This window comes from Cyprinodon tularosa, unplaced genomic scaffold, assembly GCF_016077235.1.
Source record: "Cyprinodon tularosa strain WSP-4 unplaced genomic scaffold, ASM1607723v1 ctg217, whole genome shotgun sequence".
In the NCBI taxonomy this organism is placed as follows: Eukaryota; Metazoa; Chordata; class Actinopteri; order Cyprinodontiformes; family Cyprinodontidae; genus Cyprinodon; species Cyprinodon tularosa.
Window position 1 is genome coordinate 1,088,907 of NW_024038809.1, and position 19,023 is coordinate 1,107,929.

Consider the following 19,023-nt stretch of genomic DNA (forward strand, 5'->3'; position numbering starts at 1 on the left):
CAAGACTTTCCTGTTTTTCCTTTTGGTTTCTTTTTAAATACCAAACAAGAAGCCAAATAGCCGTTCTTATTTTTGTGGCAGTTCTAGTTCCAGATGGTGTAGAATCTACAGCAGGTGGTTCTACGCATTAATACATCAGGTGGTTTCTGAAAATGACAGGTTCTTTCAAATTAATATCATTGCATGGGAGCATTTTTGATATGCAACTTTCTAAAATATTTAATAATTGGTCCATTAATGTAGCAGAACAAATGTGCTGATTTTTGGACACAGACCTATTCTGCTGATGAACTGAGACGTTTATAGATATTATATATTATACAGGTAGAAATAAGTCTTTCATGTTTTTTCCTCATCCTCTCTTCACAATACCTCCTCACTAGATCAGTTTTCATCTTTCTCCAATTGTGTTTGCTCACCATGACCTAATATGACCTTTTCTTCCCATATATGCTATTTTTAACACCATCTAAATCTCTGGGTTGATCCCCACTGCTGAAATGAGTTTAATTCGCTGTTAAATGTTCTGAAGTAGGTTAATGGAAGTGAGTCAGGATTGCATTTTTTTCTAAAGGACTCTTCAGTTCACAGAAGAGTCAACGCAGCTTTCCTTCCTGCGGCCGACGTCCTTTTTAAGCTGAATTTCATGCATTCTTTCATACGTCTGCCACTTTGGAAACCAGTAGTATTCTAATAAAATCAAAAACTAAAACTGATGATGATAATTTCCAAATCTATATCCTGTTTTTTTCCCCATTCAGTATAGTTTAACTCACTAATTTAAGCTGTGTTAAGGCATCCAAATGAATTAAAGTTGCACCATTTGGAAACCGTTCCGTCTCATTTATCTTCCCGATATTAAAATATTACAAAAGAGAAAAATTAAACACCACACAATGTCTCTGGATTTAACAGTCTGTAATCTGAGGGTAAACAAAAAATAAAACAAGAGTCACAGAGTTTCTTCATTTCATGAGTTCAGAAGTTTAACTGGAAAAAAAATTATATATGTATGCATATATATGTACATATACATATCTATACATATATAAAAGTATGTATTCATACCAACAGTTTGTACGGACAACAAAGACGATTTCAAAGTTTTGTATCAAAAAAAGGTCGTAGGGAGCAAAATTTAACAATACATTCAAGTCCCACAAGAGACAAAAAAAAAGAAAAAGTACCGTTTTCACAGAAAACGTTGTATCGGTGACCCACAGACGGACACAGAGTCTCTAACACTGACGGCACAAACCCTTCCTGGGTTCACAGGAGTTACAGGCAGCAGCACAGGAGGAACGACATCGGTTACGCCATGATTGTCACATCACAGATGCTGCCGCAGCCCCAGAGTCGCGGATATGCAGAAATCCGCCGTGTTACGCGCTGCTCGGGTCATTAGCATCTAGTCCAATCAGCTGCAACCACGAAAACTAGGAAGAACATCTCACGAATTGAGAAAGAAAGAGTCAGCGGCGCATTCTGCTTGCTGGGACTCGGATCAGGGAGCAAAAGTAACGCTGGGAGGAAATGAACCAAAGAACCAGATGATCCCATTTGGCACAAACTCCAAACTCAAATTAAGAGCAATGTTGTGTTCAAGCATTAATCGGTGGTTGGTTTCCATGGCAGTAGGTCAGTCCAAACAGCTGTGGGAACGTAGTGGTCAGGTGTCTGTGCATGTTTCAGTCTCACAGTTCAAAAAGTAAAACAGAGTCTGGTTGTTGGGTGGAGCTCCTGGTTTCCTCTGGATTCACCGGCTGAGGAGGAGCGGCGCTGCCCCCTAGTGGCCGTGCTGGTTGGCAGGGTGGTTAGGCGGTAGCGGGGGGCCGTTGACGCCGGGGTGGTAGAAAGCACAGTTGCTCTCGTACCTGCAGCTGCCCTTCATCATGAAGTGACGACAGATGGGCCTCTTGGACATGTCTGCGAGCAGAGAAGACGATCAGACGACACGTTTCTGATCAGAGACCAATAATCAGCTGTGCTGGATCTACCTACCGTTCATGTTGTTGTGTCCCCCCCTGGGTCCTCCCCGTCCCCTGCCTCGGAAACCCATGTCTCCTCCCCGACCCCTCCCTCCTCGGGGGAAATGCCCCCCTCGGTGAGGGCCCCCCCTCATGGAGTCGTCTCCCCAGTAGCTTCCATTCTCTCCTCCTCTCCCTCCTCCTCGGGGCCCCATCATGCGGGGGCCTCCGGCGTTGTTGAAAGGCGGGCCGTGGTTGTGAGGGGGTGGGGGGTGGTTGAAGTGAGGCCCCCCTGGCGAGCTGTTGGGTGGGTAGCCGCCATTCATGGGCATCGGCATGTGCATGTTGTTCATGTTGTTGACGCCCGGCCCGTGGCCCAGAAGCGCCTGGTTGACTGAAGGGGAGGAGGCAGGGAGGTTAGGCTGGGTGAGGGAGGGGTTAAGGCTGGATGATAAGGGGGCGTGTTTACCTGGAGGGGGTCCGCTCTGGTTTTGGATCTGGTTCTGCTGCAGAGACCCCAGCAGCTGCTTTATCTTATCGGAGAAGTCGGGCTGCTTGATCAGCTCCTCTGTGGACTGGCTGCCAGACGCTCCCTGAGGACAGAAACCCGGTTAGCTTCAGCAGAACTCCTTCTCCTTACCCCATGACATCACTCAGGCGGCGGATCGGTACCATGATGGACGTCAGGAGCTCCTGGACATTCACCACCGGCGCTGCGGGGTTTTGGACGGCGCTGGTGGCCTGGGGGCTGCGGGCGTTGCTGTTTAGGTTCATGAGGTTGGCCAGAACCGGCGGCAGCTTGGAGCTCTCCGTCTGAGCCTGATGGGACGACGTGTCCATAGGCTCGCCGTAGCCGTCATCCTCCATAGAAGAGTCCTGCAGGGAGACACAGCGACAGCTCAGAGGACAAGATGGCTGACTGCGAGAGAGTATCAGTGAGTGATTCTGGTTCCGTTTGCTTACCTCGTCCAGGGGGATGAGGCGGGGGGGCATTGGTTCATACGGCTCTGGGTCCGGCTCATGAGGACTGTCTGGTACGCTGGCAAACAGAAAGAAATGAGAGTCTTTATCATGAACAGGGTTCGGCCGCCATGTTTTACGGTTGCTCCGCGCGGACACACGTACCTCTCCTTACTGAGGAAGATCTCCTGCAGGATGCCCATCTCCCGCTCCCTCTGGGTGTGCTTCTCTGTGCTGTTGGCCCCCGGCGTCACAAGACTGCCCGCCAGAGTCAGGGGCCTCGGCTGGGTCCAGGGGACCCGCTCTTCCATGGCGTCGTGGGAAAGCCGGCGAGCCATCTCAAAGGTTTGTCTGTCCATCATCAGCTCCCTCTTCGCCGCCTCGCCGAAATCTTTGATCTTATTGACGTTGACTGTAAATAAAAATGAAACGGATTAAAGAAGCTGGAGAATAATCCTCACAAGCTTTGGATCAGCACCGCAGAAACAGTCTAGAAATAAGAAAAAACATCTTAAATTAAGTCTATTTATCCTTAGATTGATTAGTTAAAGATGAATTGCCAACAGAATGAGTATTTTTACTTTCAAAATAAGATTATTAGAAAATATGCACTTGAAATAACATGATGCAATTCTTTTTTTTCTTATTTAAATGTAAATTGTCTTTGTTCCATTGGCAAAAGTTATCTATTTTTAGTCCGTGAGGCAGACACCCTGTCTACTTTTAGGGCTAGGCTTAAAACTTTCCTTTTTGATAAAGCTTCTAGTTAGAGTGGCTCAGGTTATCCTGAGCTATCTCTATAGCAGAAATAAACTGTTTATAGAAATAAACTGAATTTAAAAGTGTCTCACTTTCCTCCTCAATTAAAAAAAAAAATCACGTATTTTTAAGCAAAAGCGCCTTATTTAGATTTAGATGTTTTTCAGAGCATTAGACCTGAAACCAAGCTGCATAGAGCTAACTCTCACCTCTTTCCGTCTCATCCAAATCGAAGTAGAAATAGTGTTTGAGCTGCTCCTCCTCGGCCCAGTGGACCGTCTTCTTCTTCTTGCCCTTCTTGGTCAGACCTTCTTCTTCTGGCCGTGGTTCTGCCAAAGCGTTGGGCTTCTCCGCTGTAACAGCATCAGAGGTGTTTTTACGTTCCTTTCTCACCAGCAGCCTGTTAATTTAACAAATCTGCACATTTTGGGGGCCTTACTGTTTTCAGAGGCCTCGGGGTCCTCAGCAGGAACCGGGGTCAGAGGTTGCTCTGGTTCCTGGTTTTCATCAGCAGGAGCAGACGAAGCAGCAGCCTCCGGCGAAGGCGGTCTGGCTGCAGACGGGGAGTACCCAGCTGGTTTACTATCGAACGGGTTCCCCTGAGGACAGGAGGGAGAGGGGTGAGTGGGCGGGGGTCTGGATGACTGCTGAGAAAGAAGCGGGTGAGAGAAGCGGGCCGGTACCTTGGCTGACGTCGGTGAGACGGCTTTGGAGTTCGCAGGAACAGAAGCTCCTGGTGGTTTCTTCTTCTTGATCCTCTCCGGGATCGGCGCCGAGTTCAGGGCATCCAGGAAGCCGGTAGCTTCCATCGCTGCAACAGAAAAACTCCTCGTATCAAACAGCCGCTCCAACAAACCGAAAACCGTTTCTGGTTACCTGCGCTTAAACTCACGTTGGGCTGGAATGATCTTGACTTTGATCTCTTTGGTGGAGTTTGAGGGAGTATTTAGTGGTTTGTACTTTTTCTCCGGAGGCGGAGCGTCTGAGGGGCCAGAGCCACTGAGGAAAAACCCACAGCGATCAGAATCAGCAGCCTGACAGGAAAAAACACCCGATTTCAAACAGAATGCGGCGTCTTACCTCGGCCTCTTCAGCAGCGGAGGCTTTATGATGTATTTCTCCCCCAGCTGAGGGGCAGGGGTCGCCTTCTTAGGAGGGGCCGGGTTGGAAGCCTCCATTTCCAGCCCTGTGCAGCAAAGACAGAAACACGACTATGAGAAAGATGATCGAATGTGAGGGCCGGCGGGTGGATGCTGCTGAGGCAGGGCGTACCAATGGAGCGGATCTTAGCGTGGCTGGGAGCGTGAGCTTTAGATTTCTCCTTCTTCCTCCCCTCATCGCCGCTCTTTTCCTTCACGTCCCTCACCAGCGTCTTGCTCTCTTCTTTTTTCCTCTTTTTATCTAAAGAAAAGAACGGTGTTAAGGAGGCGGAAAGTTCAATCTGGGATGGAACAGAGAAACCATGGAGGTCCGTACCAGCAGGGGAGCTGCTGCTGCTGCTGGAGGCGCTTTGGGAGCGGATGGTGGCCATCCAGCCTTCCACCAGGACGCCTGCCAGCTTCCTCAGCTCTAAAAACAGAGTCACAAACTGTTAAAGCTACACCTCAAACCAGCATTCGTGCTGTTTTCAGTCTCAAACTCACCTTCAGTGTCTGCGCTTTTACTCAGCTGCTTCACCAGCTTGGCTGTGTTGTTCTGGGGGAAAACGATCAGTGGGTTAACGCTGCAGAACATTGACTAAAACCCCGAAACCCAGAGAGCAAATGTGAAGGCACTACCTGTTTGAGGTGGTCCACTTTGAGAGGCAGCTTCTGCAGGGTGAGCAGGATGAGCTGCAGCAGCGGGGTGTTGTTTGTGCTTTTGGAGTACGTGAGCCAGGAGTTGAGCAGCCGGTAGCCTCCGACTTGAATGAACCTGGATGAAGGAGAAGCTTGTTTTTTAAACCACCAGATGGCGCTATTAGAAGAACTGCTTCTTTTTCCTGAGCCTGAACTGAACCTCAGTATTTATTGTATAACCCCAGTCAGCCTGATGGCCGCTCACTGTGACTTTTTAAACCCTGCAGTTTGAGCTGTAGCTGCGTGCAAAGATTGAAAATATTGCAGTGTATGCCCGACTTAAAAAGGTTTTCCTCTCAACTGTCGCTACAAGCATGCTTGGCATTTTAACTAACTGGTTTCCCTTAGATAGAAAACCTTCATTCAATTTGACTGGATGATCTGGTTGAATCGCAATGTGCCTTCAGATAACGCATCGTTAATTGACGCTATATCAATGAAATTATTTGAAATGTATGTGTGGGAGACCCACCTGTTGAGAACATCGTGAGATTTTGTCTGCAGAAGCACGTTGAGATACATACACCTGCTGGCCATCTTGGTAGAGGCTTTCATCAAGCTGAGAAAGAAAAGATAAAATGAGTCGATGGGTTGATGACAGAGGGGGGAAGGGAGGCGGAGTTCTGTCAGATCAGCATACCCATAGTCAATACGCATCTGCAAGACTTTAAACTACCTCCATGAGCGTGTATCACTTTAAGTCAGATCGCCATACGCTTCAAAATAACACAGAAAAGAGGGTAATTAAATAGTTTTTTTGTACATGACCAAAGGGAAACACACCCGTTTAGATAGTTTAAAGTCCATTTCTCATGCAAAACTAAAGAGGTAAACGGGGATCGACTTTTGGGATGCTGGGATGACAGAGAATGCTCATCTGACAGAACAGCAGCACCATCAGAGGGCAGCGTCTCACCTGAACACCTTGGGAACTCCCTCCAGACTGCGGAGCTCTCCATCCTTCCCCAGCAGGGACTCCACACCTTCCAAAATCTCCTTGGGGTCAACAGGTTCCACCACCATGTCTAAAACACACACACCCCACATCATCAATATAGAGGCCGGACAAGGTCAACGATTCAAAGACACGCGGTTCTAGCGACATCCTGTCGGTCTGCTGACTTGGCCTAAGGATTCCGGATCGTTTCTGAGACCATAGAGGGGAAAAACAGCCAGAGTTGGACCAATAAGGTCAAAAGTGACCAATCACCTGGATGCAGGTGACTACACCACTACGCCCGCTTTGCTTCAGGAACATCTGGGACAGTTCCTCCTGAACAGTGAACACAGACAAACACCTGCAGCCTCCTGCTCCCTACGCTGAAACCAGTTCAACCACCCCTCCCATACGAGTGTGAGACATCAGATGTATTATAAAGATTTAGGTTCAAAACACAGAGACGATGCAGTGTTTATAAAAACTGTTCCATGAATCATCAAACAAAAACATGTTTTATTGATCTGAGTTTTTATTCAGGTTATTAAAAAACATCTATTTACCCTCTTTATGTCGTTACACATGTGGACACACCTTCCAACTAAATGTTTCTGAGTGATGACGCTGACATAAACAGTAGGACGCATCTAAAGCTTGAGGCTCTAGCTCAGGGGTGTCAGACTGTAGTCCTTGAGGGCCGGTGACCTGCAGCTTTTAGAGGCATCTCTGCTCCATGACACCTGCATTCAATAATTAGCAGGACTTTGAGACTTAGTTCAGGTAAGTTGGAGCAGGGAAACGTCTAGAAGCTGCAGGACAGCGGCCCTAAATGACTGGAGCTTGACATCCCTGCTGTACTGGCTATCTGGTGTCAGACCAGTAGGGTGAAGATCAGCCACACTAGGATTCTGATGACAAGATAAGTGGGACTGATAGAAAGAGAAACATCATTCTGACCCATGAAGAAAGGTTCATGTTTTATCACACTGCAAACAATGTGTATCTATCTTCAAATAAGTGCATTTTTTCCTCAAATTAAGTCAGGAAGTGAGACACTTTGCTAATGGAATAAGACATTATTACATTTATAAGGAAAACTAGTCTCTAATTTTAGGTGTATATCATCTCTTTTTCTTATTTTAAGGGTAAAAGACTCATTTAATTGAGCAATAATCTTATTTTCCTCCTTAAATTAAGGCTAAATACAATATTTAAAGACAATTGTACTAATTTTCATAACGTTATTGCAGTGAAACAGATATCTTAGATGTTAGCTGAGGTGTTTGAAAGAGGGAGGAGTCATCAGATGAGCATCATTCACACATAGAGCAGGTTTTAGATCTAATCTGAAGTTTCCTTAAACAATATCTACGTTTCTGAGGGGCCATCTTGGCTCAAATTTAACAGAGATAGGAACTTGTGATAAGAGTGAATGGGTATGAAGCTTTCCAACCTCATAGACCTGCTGCTCTTTATCAAATGTTAGTTGTCGGAAATAGCAGTGAGTCGATAATTATACAAGGATGGATGCTCAAAAAACAATTAAGGGTTTTCCAATCAAAAACAGTATTAAATAATTATCAAAATACTTTTTTCTTCATCTATAACTTCTGGGGGTATGAACACATTTATACTTATATGTTATTATCCTTTTTTTCCCCCCATGATGGCAGGATGCTCTGCACAGAAAGTATCCAATGTTTGTTTTTACTGTAACACTGCATGACTCAAGTGTTTCTGATAAAAAGGTTCTCATACATATTTGATGAGAAAGGGAAGGCTTTATTTTAGTAAATTGTCCACGGTGAAATCATGTTTAGTCGTTCTGCAGACAATGCAGCAAAAGCATGCAAGTATCTGAGTAAATCAAAGGTTTATAGAGCTGCAGGAGCCTTGGTCCTGCAGGAGACTAGGTGAAATGAAAATGTCAGATTGGACTGATCAGATCTTACCCGTGTTACTGATGGAGTAGAAGTTTTATATTGTCTCACACCCTCCACAACACTGCAAAATACCTCACACCCTGGAAACGTCACAATTGTTACACAAATACAGAAAAGTCATTAAAGCACACATGACCCTGATATGGGTGGGGAAATGTTATGAGGCACACCGTGGCATTGCTGCAGATTTCACAGTTATGAGTGGACTTGATGAGCAAAGCCTGTTAGTCTGCTAAAATATGAGGTTAAAAAAAACAACACAAGTTTCAAAGATCTACTTTAAACCAGTTGTGGCACTCCAGCTCCCCCCACCCTGCCCTGCCAGTCCTCCCAGAACCTGATCTACCGCTGCTCTGCAGGGAGGGGGGGGAGCTGCAGGCTGATCCTCCCCCTCCTCCCAGGGTGCGTCAGTCCTTTCACCAACAATGGCTCTTTGGAAAAACACTGAGACACAGCGGACTCTACCAGTCTCTGCTCCCCAGAACCTCAAACGTGCAAATCTTCCTCCGGAAACTTGATGTCCGCTGGACGGAAAGCAAACAGTGACCGATCCATGTTTGTGCTTCGCACGGCTGGGCCACCATCCTGCAATCTTTATCCACAGATTGCCGACTACACCATGCAGTGTCCATGTCCTAACACTACCGGCAAAACAAAAGGGCTTTATGCTGTCCATTTAACCCTAAACTCACGCAATCTTTATGTGCAGATTGCGCTACTTTCGATCCTCTGAAGGCAACTGCTTTTGTTTAAACGTCCGGATTGACTGTTTTTCTCCCCTCTATGCTCAGGGCAATCTTTATAAACAGATTGCTTATGAAAATTCTTCAAATATCCTGTTTGAATTTTTATTTTTGAAGAAATTGTCCATCCTGTCTCACACACAAAGGGACGTAGCGGTGCCAGCCCGTCCTCCTTAGTGTGTGAGCTCATTCTATCAGGATTTATGCCCACAGCTACCACGGCTAGCTAGCTACCGACAGCTAGCCATCCCTACAACAACTTCATTGGATGAATGTCGATTTAATTCAACTTCAAAAATCAACTTACTATTGATACTATAGATCCTCAGCGTCTCGGCTATATTATGCTGTACTTTTTCAAGCACTTATAGCTCATAACTCATTTATATGTCGTCAACCTTCATGGTTTTAATGATCATCAGAGACTTCTTATGGACTGGGCTGTGCTAGCTAAACGCTAGCATTTTCTTCTGGACCAACTGGAGGCAAAAATAGTAATCAAATGTCCATTACTCGAAGGGAAAAAAATGGAATGGAGAAGAGCTGTTTGAAGTCCTTCGAAGGTTCAGTCTTCGGCAAAGCAAATTCAAACCTGCGAAAATACAAAAGAGACAAACACAAATTCACTTTCAACTGACTGGTAAACATCCCCGTCCTTCATTAAAACAGGAGATGTTATTTTCCTCGTTAGAAAGATTGGAATTTAAAAACTAATGACGTTTTTTCGTTCCGCAAATTTTACTGTCTTGACTTACCTTTGACCAAATCCGGGAATGAGCTCGGAAAGGAGGGACTTGCTTTATATACCCCATGACGTTTTTTACGTCACGACCAATGATTTTCACCGGTTTGAACGAAACCAAAATGGTGGAAATCACCGACCTTTCCTTCTCGATCAAGGGCGTAATGGCGAATTTCATATTTGAGATAGAAAGTCTTCATTGAGGCTTCAAAAATAGACCAAATCCGCCATTTTTCTATTCATGTCGTAGATAATAAAACCCTTATGACATTTTTACTGGTAAATCAAGGTTTTGAGCAGCATTTTAATAAGCAATTTAGATGATAATAATTTTTCAAAATGGCGACTCGGGTCAAAGACAGAAAACACATGATCGGATGAGGGGTGTGCCGATAGAGCGGCCATCTTAAGTCAGACCAAGCTGCTGTCAGAGACAGTGCACGTCAATTGAGGCTAATTTTGACTTTTGACCGTTAAATAAGGCGAACTCGTCCAATTTTCAGATCAATTGGCTGATTGAAACGAGAACATTTCACAGGCTGGATTTTTTTCCAGACCTTCCTCTCAGAATGCCCAACTTTTATGACAGATTATCCTTGTGTTTCACAGTTATGGTTTTTCTGTAAAAATTGAAAAAAAAAAAAACGTATATATATTTTATGGACTGTGACAGGAAGCCGGAGTACCTGGAGGGAACCCATACATGCACAGGAAGAATATGCAAACTCCATGTAGAAAGGGAATCAAACCCAAACCTTCTTGCTGCAAGGCAGCAGTGCTACCCACTGCGTCACTGAGCAGCCTGTTTATGAAAGTTGAGCGTTGTTATTTTATTCTTCCTTTCACTCTTTATATCCAGTAATATTGATACAAAAAAGGAAACATGAGCGTTTGCTTCAAAAAAATGACACTGACAGCAGTGTTGTGTCCTTTCTCTGAAAGCCAACGGCTACTTGTTTGTTTCAATAAATTCCTTAAAATAAATCCTCTCATTGTTTCACAGTGTCTAAATGTTCTCATATCACTGAAAACTGTTGTTAACCATATTCTTATTTTTAAAAAAATGAAATAGTAAATGGAGATTATAAGCTATAGGAATATTACTTTATCCCATGTCAAATTTAGTAATTAAATCTATATTTGTGTTTTATATTGACTTAATAACTTCAGTATGATGTACTATCAGGCTTTTTTATTTAATTCCATTTTCCCAGAATCAGTATCCCCATCTACTCTACACATCCAGTTTAGGAAAATACATATTCTCAAGAACAGTGTTGTATATTAACGAAGTAAAAATACTTCACTACTGTACTTAAGTATATTTTGGAGTACTTTATACTCCAAGAGTATACATTTTTTTTGAGAACTTTCACTTTTACTTCACTACATTTACAAACTTAATTGCATACTTTTACTCCGATACTTTTTCAATGTTTGGTTTAGTTACCAAGTAAAAAAAAAAAAAAAACGAGTGAGAGAAACGTAAGTGTTTTGACCCCGCCTACTGACTACAAAGTCAGGTCTTGGGTTCGTTCATCAACACCAATAGGATACGCCTGTTTCGTAAAGCCAGTCTAAATTTATCCTACACTTGGTTGTTTATATTATTTTAAGTTAATTTAACCTTCAAAGTTTACTAAAAATGTTTAAAAAAAAACGTCATTCAAACTGCACTTACTTTTTACTTATACTTTTCACTACATTACTTGAGTACATCTATTTTTACAGTAATTCTCATACTTAAGTACAAGCCATTTCAGATACTTTAAGACTTTTACTCAAGTAACATTTCAGTCAGTGACTTGGACTTTTACCAAAGTCATATTTTGGAGAGTTACTTTTACTTGACTCCGAGATTTCAGTACTTTATACAACACTGCTCAAGAATATGATTAGACACTAGACTTGAACTTTATCAAGAATAGTGTTTGGTATAGATTCTGTCATCTGCCTGTCCCCGCCATAATTGGTTCCTCCTGGCAAAATCGGACACATAGTGTCCCACCTTTTCCATTTTTCTACGTCTGCTTCTGTCTCCTTGAACCCCCGTGGGCCTCAAAAGATGGCCGCTCACACTGAGCCTGGTTCTGCTGGAGGTTTCTTCCTTTTCAAAGGGAGTGTTTCCTCTCCACTGTCACTACAAGCATGCTTAGTGTGAGGGATTGCATTCGAGCAACCCAGTCTCATGGGAAAATGTACCTCCACTACGTTTGTCCACACTGCAAAACATACTGGAGGTACATTAATGGCCATTTTTTTGTGGTACTGTTACATTTCTTACTTTCTATTGTTTTACGTCCTAGTCCCGTGACTTTCAAGATTCCAGCTGGGAGAAGAAAAAAAAAATATGGCCGACATTCGCTCATTTTTATGTGGAAAGATTAATAACTTGAGTTTGTTTTTGCATTAAAATTAGTTTTGATTACATCTCTAGTGAGAAATGTATAGTTTGTTGCCAGAATATTTACTCAGGGAATGTACATATTCACTTGCTTGTTTCTTGCAAAGATTTTTCAAGATAATGTGAAACTGTAACGTTTTGGTATAAACATGGCCGACATTTCTCTAACTTTTAGTGGGAAAATCAATAATTTCAATCAGTTTCTGCATTTAAATGGGTTTTGATTACATTTATAGCGAGAAGTGTAGGGTTTATTTACATAATACTTACTTAGTGAACATACATAATCACCCGCTTGCTAGTTTTTGCTACGTTTTTCGGATCTCGTCAAGATTATGTGAAATTGCAACGTTTTGGCTGCTACCCATCGCCTAGCATTTAGCTGCCGTCCCGATTCAACATTGAATTCTTTGTGATTTAACTCCATCTGACGGATCAAACCCTCGCCACTGCGTGCGTTGTGTCTGAGGTTGATTTTCAGATCAATGCATTACGTCGTGGCATACGGGAGAAACTATTGTTGACAAAATGATCATGGGTTAAGATCGGATGTTGCAATTTCACATAATCCTGACGAGATCCGAAAAATCGTAGCAAAAACTAGCAAGCGGGTGATTATGTATGTTCACTAAGTAAATATTATGTAAATAAACCCTACACTTCTCGCTATAAATTTGATCAAAACCCATTTAAATGCAGAAACTGATTGAAATTATTGATTTTCCCACTAAAAGTTAGAGAAATCTCAGCCATGTTTATACCAAAACGTTACAGTTTCACATTATCTTGAAAAATCTTTGCAAGAAACAACCAAGTGAATATGTACATTCCCTGAGTAAATATTCTGACAACAATCTATACATTTCTCACTAGGAATGTAATCAAAACTCATTTTAATGCAAAAACAAACTCAAGTCATTAATCTTTCCACAAAAAAATGAGCGAATGTCGGCCATATTTTTTTTTTCTTCTCCCAGCTGGAATCTTGAAAGTCACGGGACTAGGACGTAAAACAATAGAAAGTAAGAAATGTAACAGTACCACAAAAAAATGGCCATTAATGTACCTCCAGTATGTTTTGCAGTGTGGACCAACGTAGTGGAGGTACATTTTCCCATGAGACTGGGTTGATTCGAGTCAGTGAGTTGATGCAATCAGCTGGTTTTCCTTAGATAGAAAACTTTGTATTTTTATTGAATTTGGCTTACAAACATGCTTTATGATGAAAAAGTTCTCCTGAAACTTTAGAGGTGTTAAATGTTTGTATTGTAAAGTTACAAGGCGGAAGAGGTTAAAGCAGGCCATCTGACCCTGCCATAATCTGGTATAACACCTCTAAAGTTTCAGGAGTACTTTATCATCATAAAACATGTTTGTATGCCAAAAATGAAAAAGGTGGGACCCTGGGTGTCCGATTTAGACAGGGGGAACTAATTATGGCATGATGGCCTGTGTGTCGCCCGGGGAGCAATCAGGGGTTAAAGGTCTCGAGTACCTGAGCAAGACCCTTAACCCCTCACTGCTCCCTTTGCACCACACAATGGCAGCCCCCTGCTCCTCAAGGGGATGGGATAAATGCAGAGATTTGATTTCTCCAATGTGAGATCAATAAAGTTAAATAATTATTATTATTACTAAAAAAAAAAAGAATAACAAAAGAAAAATAACTCATTAATGAGGAGGAAAGGGGGTTTGGATAATTTTGCCTTATGCCAGTGTTTGCATTTGACATTTTCATAGATATATCTAATATAAATGCAAATAGTTGGGTCAGTACTTGTACAGTGCATTTTTCTTATATAGATTTAATTGAATTATCTAATAATTCTATAATTACAACCATAGTTGAAACATATAATCAACAGTTGCTGCATAATCAAGGCCAGTTCACAACATTTATGTACTTTCCATTTCTTTTAAAAACCTTTTTTTGTCAAACTCATCCCTCATGTTCCTCATTTTGAGAGTTATCTTCACATTCAGTTAAAATTTTTTTATAATCGATTTTCCTATATTCAGTGAAATACTTTTTCTACTCCTTTGTTATGGTTCTTAAAGCTGTACTTCTAAGAATTTTTAAAAATACACTTTTGATCTTAATTTAATTTCTTTCCCGGTCTCACTTCAACTATTTGAAATACTTCTTTCCAGTAAGGTTGTATTATTTCACAAGTATAGAAATATGTGTACTATTTTCCTCTCCACTATTTCTCCAACATTTGCAGTTTACCTTTTTATATTTACTCAAACTTTCTGAAGTCAAGAAGTATCTCATAATTATTTTCCAAGCAAACTCTTTCCAAAATCAGGAACCCATAGTTTGATATGGGGCGCCAGATAACGAGTGAAAATCAGGGAGTTTTAAGAGAAAAATAACGGTGTTATATTTTTCCAAGTCCTTTTTTCACTATGTCATTCATTCATTTATAAAAATCTTACTTTGTCGAATAAATATTTAGCTCCAAACTAAATATTTAGTTTGTTAATGTTTATTTAGTATACTGCTATGAACAAAGATTTCTATCTCAGTCCATAAAAGTTAGGGTCTTCATATAGACAAGTCCTTGTATCGCATGGAAACATGCAAATTGAAACCGATGAACGGGTCGTTTGGTTCCATTACTACCTGAAACCTGTCTATGATTCGGAGGGTCGGTTGTTAAAGGAGGGATTGTTCACCTGGCTGAAGAGAGGAGGTACTTTGTTCCTCTGTGATGGGGTGGGGGGTGTGGTGATACCTGGAAGGGATCATCTCTATAACTGAATTGTAAGTTTATGCCTTGTCTATATAAAGCCTCAATCTCACTGCGGATCCAGACATTTGAACTGAGAAAGCTTCCTGGAGGGGAAGCAAAAACTCTTCAAACGTTGGAAACCAATTCCAGTGGATTGTTTTTTAAACTTTTATGGAATAACCTGGATGACTGAGAATCTTCATCAGCATATTTCTATCTCAGTTTTTATGTGACAGTAATGTTCGATTAGACAGAAGGTGATCAATATTTCACTTATTGTTCTGTTATTCATTTTCAGATTGTTCTGAAAGGGGGGGATTTACTATTAGGCAATACTAGGCAGCTGCCTTGGGCCCCAAGTTCCTGGGGGCCCCAAAAAAACTCTATTTACATGTATGGTTAATACAACTATTACCTTATTACATCAATTATGTTATTGAGAAAAATCCTTTTGCTAAAATGCCATCAGAACGCTGATAATATTAAGTGTGTCTCAGCCCCCCCTTCAGTATCCACCATATTGGATCAGTCCATTTGCTGCACATGTTCAGAAAGGTCTAAGTAGTCACTAACACCTTGGTTTTCTTTACAGGAAAGAGCTTTACCAATATGATAGTCTGTCTCTACGCTCCATATATTGCTTTTTTCTCACTATTTTCTCATTTCTACTCTCCCCAACCGTCCAACTGATGCTTCCGAAGCTACAACACCAAAACCTTTTCCAGCACCTTTGATGCTGGCAGAAGAGGTGGTGAGAAATCAAGAAACGTTGGAAGACACATTTTCCTGCAGAGCAGCTTTAATTTAAACCTGTTTTGTATTTCCTGGTCAATACTTTTTTGTTCAACACAGAAACAGTTCCTGGGGGCCCCACAAAACTCTGTTTCCATGTATGGTTAATACAACTATTCCTTATTTTTGCAGAGTAATTATGTTTTTAATAAAAATTCTTTGGCTAAAATGCCATCAGAATGCTGATAATATTAAGTGTGTCTCAGCCCCCCCCTTCAGTGTCCACCATATTGGATCAGTCCATTTGCTGCACATGTTCAGAAAGGTCCAAACAGACAGCAGCAAACCATTTGAAAACAAACCATGCAAAGAGCAGTGTTGCCAACTTAGCGCTTTAGTCGCTATATTTAGCCACTTTTCAGACCCCTCTAGAACTTTGATTTCTAAAAAGCTCCTAGCGCCAAATCTAGAGACTTTTTTCTGCTACTGGAGACTTTGGAGACAACATCTAAAAGCAGCGAACTCTACTCTCCAGAGCGAGTAGATTGGTAACCCCGCCTCCTGCTCTCCTCTATCTTGTCTGCTGTCATGATTCATGCAGCTATTATTTCATCCAAATGAAAAATGGAGAACAGATAAGCAGATCATGGCTTGTCTACAGTGAAAAGAAGGACTGGGTTATTTACTTTGGCCTTTTTGGAAACACAGGAAGGAGCAATCAGCTAAGTGAGCTTAGTGCTTGGAAAAAATCTTTCATTCCTTTAGAGACAGCATGAAAAGTCAGCTGAGTACAAAACATAGAGAGGAAAACAAGAAGAAAAGGGACAAGAAGAGAGGGACACAACCTAGAACAGATAATGGATGTCTATTCTAGTAACATTTCTCTATCTGGAGAATGGGTCTGTTTTATGCGTTGTCTTCTCAGTTCAGAGGGCCCCCTGCCTGTCTTTGCCTAGGGCCCCAAATTTCCTAAATACACCCCTGGGTGCCTGCATGGAGCCCTCATCAGTGTTCGGTTAGTTGTGTAAAATAAGCTGCCTATAGTACTTTAAATGTCCAGCAGGTGTCACTATTCTGCGAGACTGTATTAACGCAGCATTAATTTCAGACTTCACTCAGCTCAACCACCTGTAAATTAGAAACCACAATTAGTTCTGAGCTGCAATTTGCCTTTTTAATATATAGAGATATTAATAATAAAGTTTCAGCGAGATCGAACAAGTGGAAGTGGGTCAGGGCCATTCCTCATTGAAGCCCTCTATAGTATTTAAAGGTTTTTCGCTATTTTGAGGTCGTTCACTCTCCTTTCCGGTAGGTGGCAGTAATGCACCTTACCAAACGTTGTTAAACAAGAAGACGAGGAAAGAAGATAATAATATGCCAGTAAAGTTACTCAAATCGACCAAATCCCTAATTTCAGAAGCAGTTTCCTTCTTCTCAAAAGCTTCAGGCTTGAAATTGAACATGGAAAAATGTGAAATCATAGCAATTCAAAATAATCAATCCACTTTAATTCATAATATCAAAGCAAAAAATAAGATAAAATATTTGAAAATGAAAGAACAAATATTCAACCAATTTTACAAACAAAAGAAATCAACAAATATTTAACAGCTGGCTTCAAAGGAACATTTCAATTTCTGGAAGAATATTATTAACAAAAATGGAAGGGATAGCCAGACTAATTTATTCAGCATATGCCTTGAATATAACAAATACTACGATAAAAAAAAGAATTAATCAAATTCATATGGAATAATAAACAACATCTGATCAGAAAGAACGACTTAGTAAAGTCAGTATAAAAAGGACGAATACATGTTATTGATTTTGAAGTAATGGATGCTGTCATAAAATTAAAATGGCTGCAGACTTTTATTAAAAATGAAACAAGTTTATGGTTTAGTTTCCCTTCATAACTTTTTCCAAAAATTAGAAGAATAAAATTTCTCTTAAGATGTAACTTTGATCCTGTGAAATTACCGATTAAATTATCAGTCTACCACACATAAGTTCTAAAGTATTGGAAAATGTTACACAAGCACAATTTTACGCTGCATTATATGATTATTTGGAATAACAAATTTATTTTGTATAAGAGAAAATCTCTATACTACAGAGAATGGGAGGAAAAAGGTATCTGGGCCATTATACATGGTACAAGGGTGATATTCTGGATTACACAATATTTAAAAGAAAATATAATTTAGATTGTCCACGGAATAATTTCTATCTTTGATTAGGGCAATTCTGGCAACCATGATAAATTTGGTCAAAGGAATGGTTCAATATTCTGATGTAACACCCATCTTTCCCACTCTTCTTATAATTACGATTCTACGGATCTCAAATTTAATAACAAAATGATGAGAGAACATAAACAATACAATTTTTTCCTCTCCCAGTTAAGAGAAACTTATCTTTAAACGTGTTTTCATTTTTCTCATTTCCTATATTACCAAAGATGAAAGCAGTTCATTTTAAAACTATAAATAATATATATCCCTGTGCAGAGTTCTTAAGTTTAAGATTTAAATTTGATGTTAATGTATGTAACTTTTGTCAGAAAGATCTAGAAACACAAGAACATCTTTTTTTTTTTTTTTACAATTGTTGTGTGGTTAATGCTTTTTGGGACAAGATTTATGATTGGTTATCAACGAAAAATGTGATTCCTAATTTGGAATATAAAAGAGTTAAATTTTGCATTGCTTTTCATGATACAAATGTGGAATTTTTATGTAATATTATTTTTATTATGGGAAGATTCTTTATCCACAAGTGCAAATTCTTTAAAGTTTCTCCAAATTTTCAAGCATTCCAAAATGATATTAAAAGTTTTCATGCCTCGATTAAGTTACTGGAGAACAATAAGGCCTTAAAGTTTTCAGACTTGATAGCAATATACTTTAGTTAAACCCCTGTGTTTTTCATTTAATTCTAATTTTCTTTCTCATTCTTTTATATTGTTTCTTTTTTCTTTTTCTGGAAGAAAAACTGTTATGGGTGGCATATGTTCAATTGTACGTTTCTGCTTTTCTGAAAGTGTTTTTTGGATTTATGAAAATAAAAGTTATAAAAATAAAAAATAAAAAGTTACTCAAATCTGAAGGCAAAGTGTAGCTTGGAGAAAAAGCAAGAAGATATTGAAGATTAGGAGGTGATAATGAAATAAATGGAAGGCATTTGTATAGGATAGAAAATACAGTTGATGTAGCAAAGATTAGAGGAATAAACTGGAGATAAACAGAATAAGAACTGGT

General features: G+C 40.7%; 1 protein-coding gene across 2 annotated transcripts; it reads right to left on the reverse strand.

The window, feature by feature from the left end:
• Positions 1 to 901: 901 nt before the first annotated feature.
• On the reverse strand, positions 902 to 9,957 carry ppp1r10 (protein phosphatase 1, regulatory subunit 10). 2 transcript variants are annotated; one of them, XM_038285900.1, is made up of 19 exons: positions 9,903 to 9,957; positions 9,455 to 9,739; positions 6,441 to 6,549; positions 5,997 to 6,083; positions 5,465 to 5,600; positions 5,330 to 5,381; positions 5,163 to 5,255; positions 4,959 to 5,087; positions 4,767 to 4,872; positions 4,579 to 4,679; positions 4,370 to 4,497; positions 4,126 to 4,285; positions 3,896 to 4,039; positions 3,093 to 3,339; positions 2,931 to 3,006; positions 2,640 to 2,843; positions 2,437 to 2,560; positions 2,002 to 2,361; positions 902 to 1,926 (listed from the first exon to the last, which is right to left on the reverse strand). In XM_038285900.1, exons 3-19 carry the CDS (start codon positions 6,545 to 6,547, stop codon positions 1,787 to 1,789), a joined length of 2,394 nt encoding a protein of 797 aa, XP_038141828.1. In that variant the 5' UTR covers positions 6,548 to 6,549; positions 9,455 to 9,739; positions 9,903 to 9,957; the 3' UTR covers positions 902 to 1,786. The 2 variants fall into 2 exon arrangements, with proteins under 2 accessions (XP_038141828.1, XP_038141827.1); XM_038285899.1 differs by having other exon boundaries at positions 4,579 to 4,685.
• Positions 9,958 to 19,023: the final 9,066 nt, after the last annotated feature.

Bases quoted from the DNA above. Each gene is read 5' to 3' on its own strand.
- ppp1r10 (XM_038285899.1), bottom strand. From the start codon at position 6,547: ATGGTGGTGGAACCTGTTGACCCCAAGGAGATTTTGGAAGGTGTGGAG. The intron at 6,084-6,440 runs GTGAGACGCTGC...TTTCTTTCTCAG, and splicing joins GGAGTTCCCAAGGTGTTCAG to CTTGATGAAAGCCTCTACCA. The intron at 4,686-4,766 runs GTAAGACGCCGC...GTTTTTCCTCAG, and splicing joins CCGCTGCTGAAGAGGCCGAG to TGGCTCTGGCCCCTCAGACG.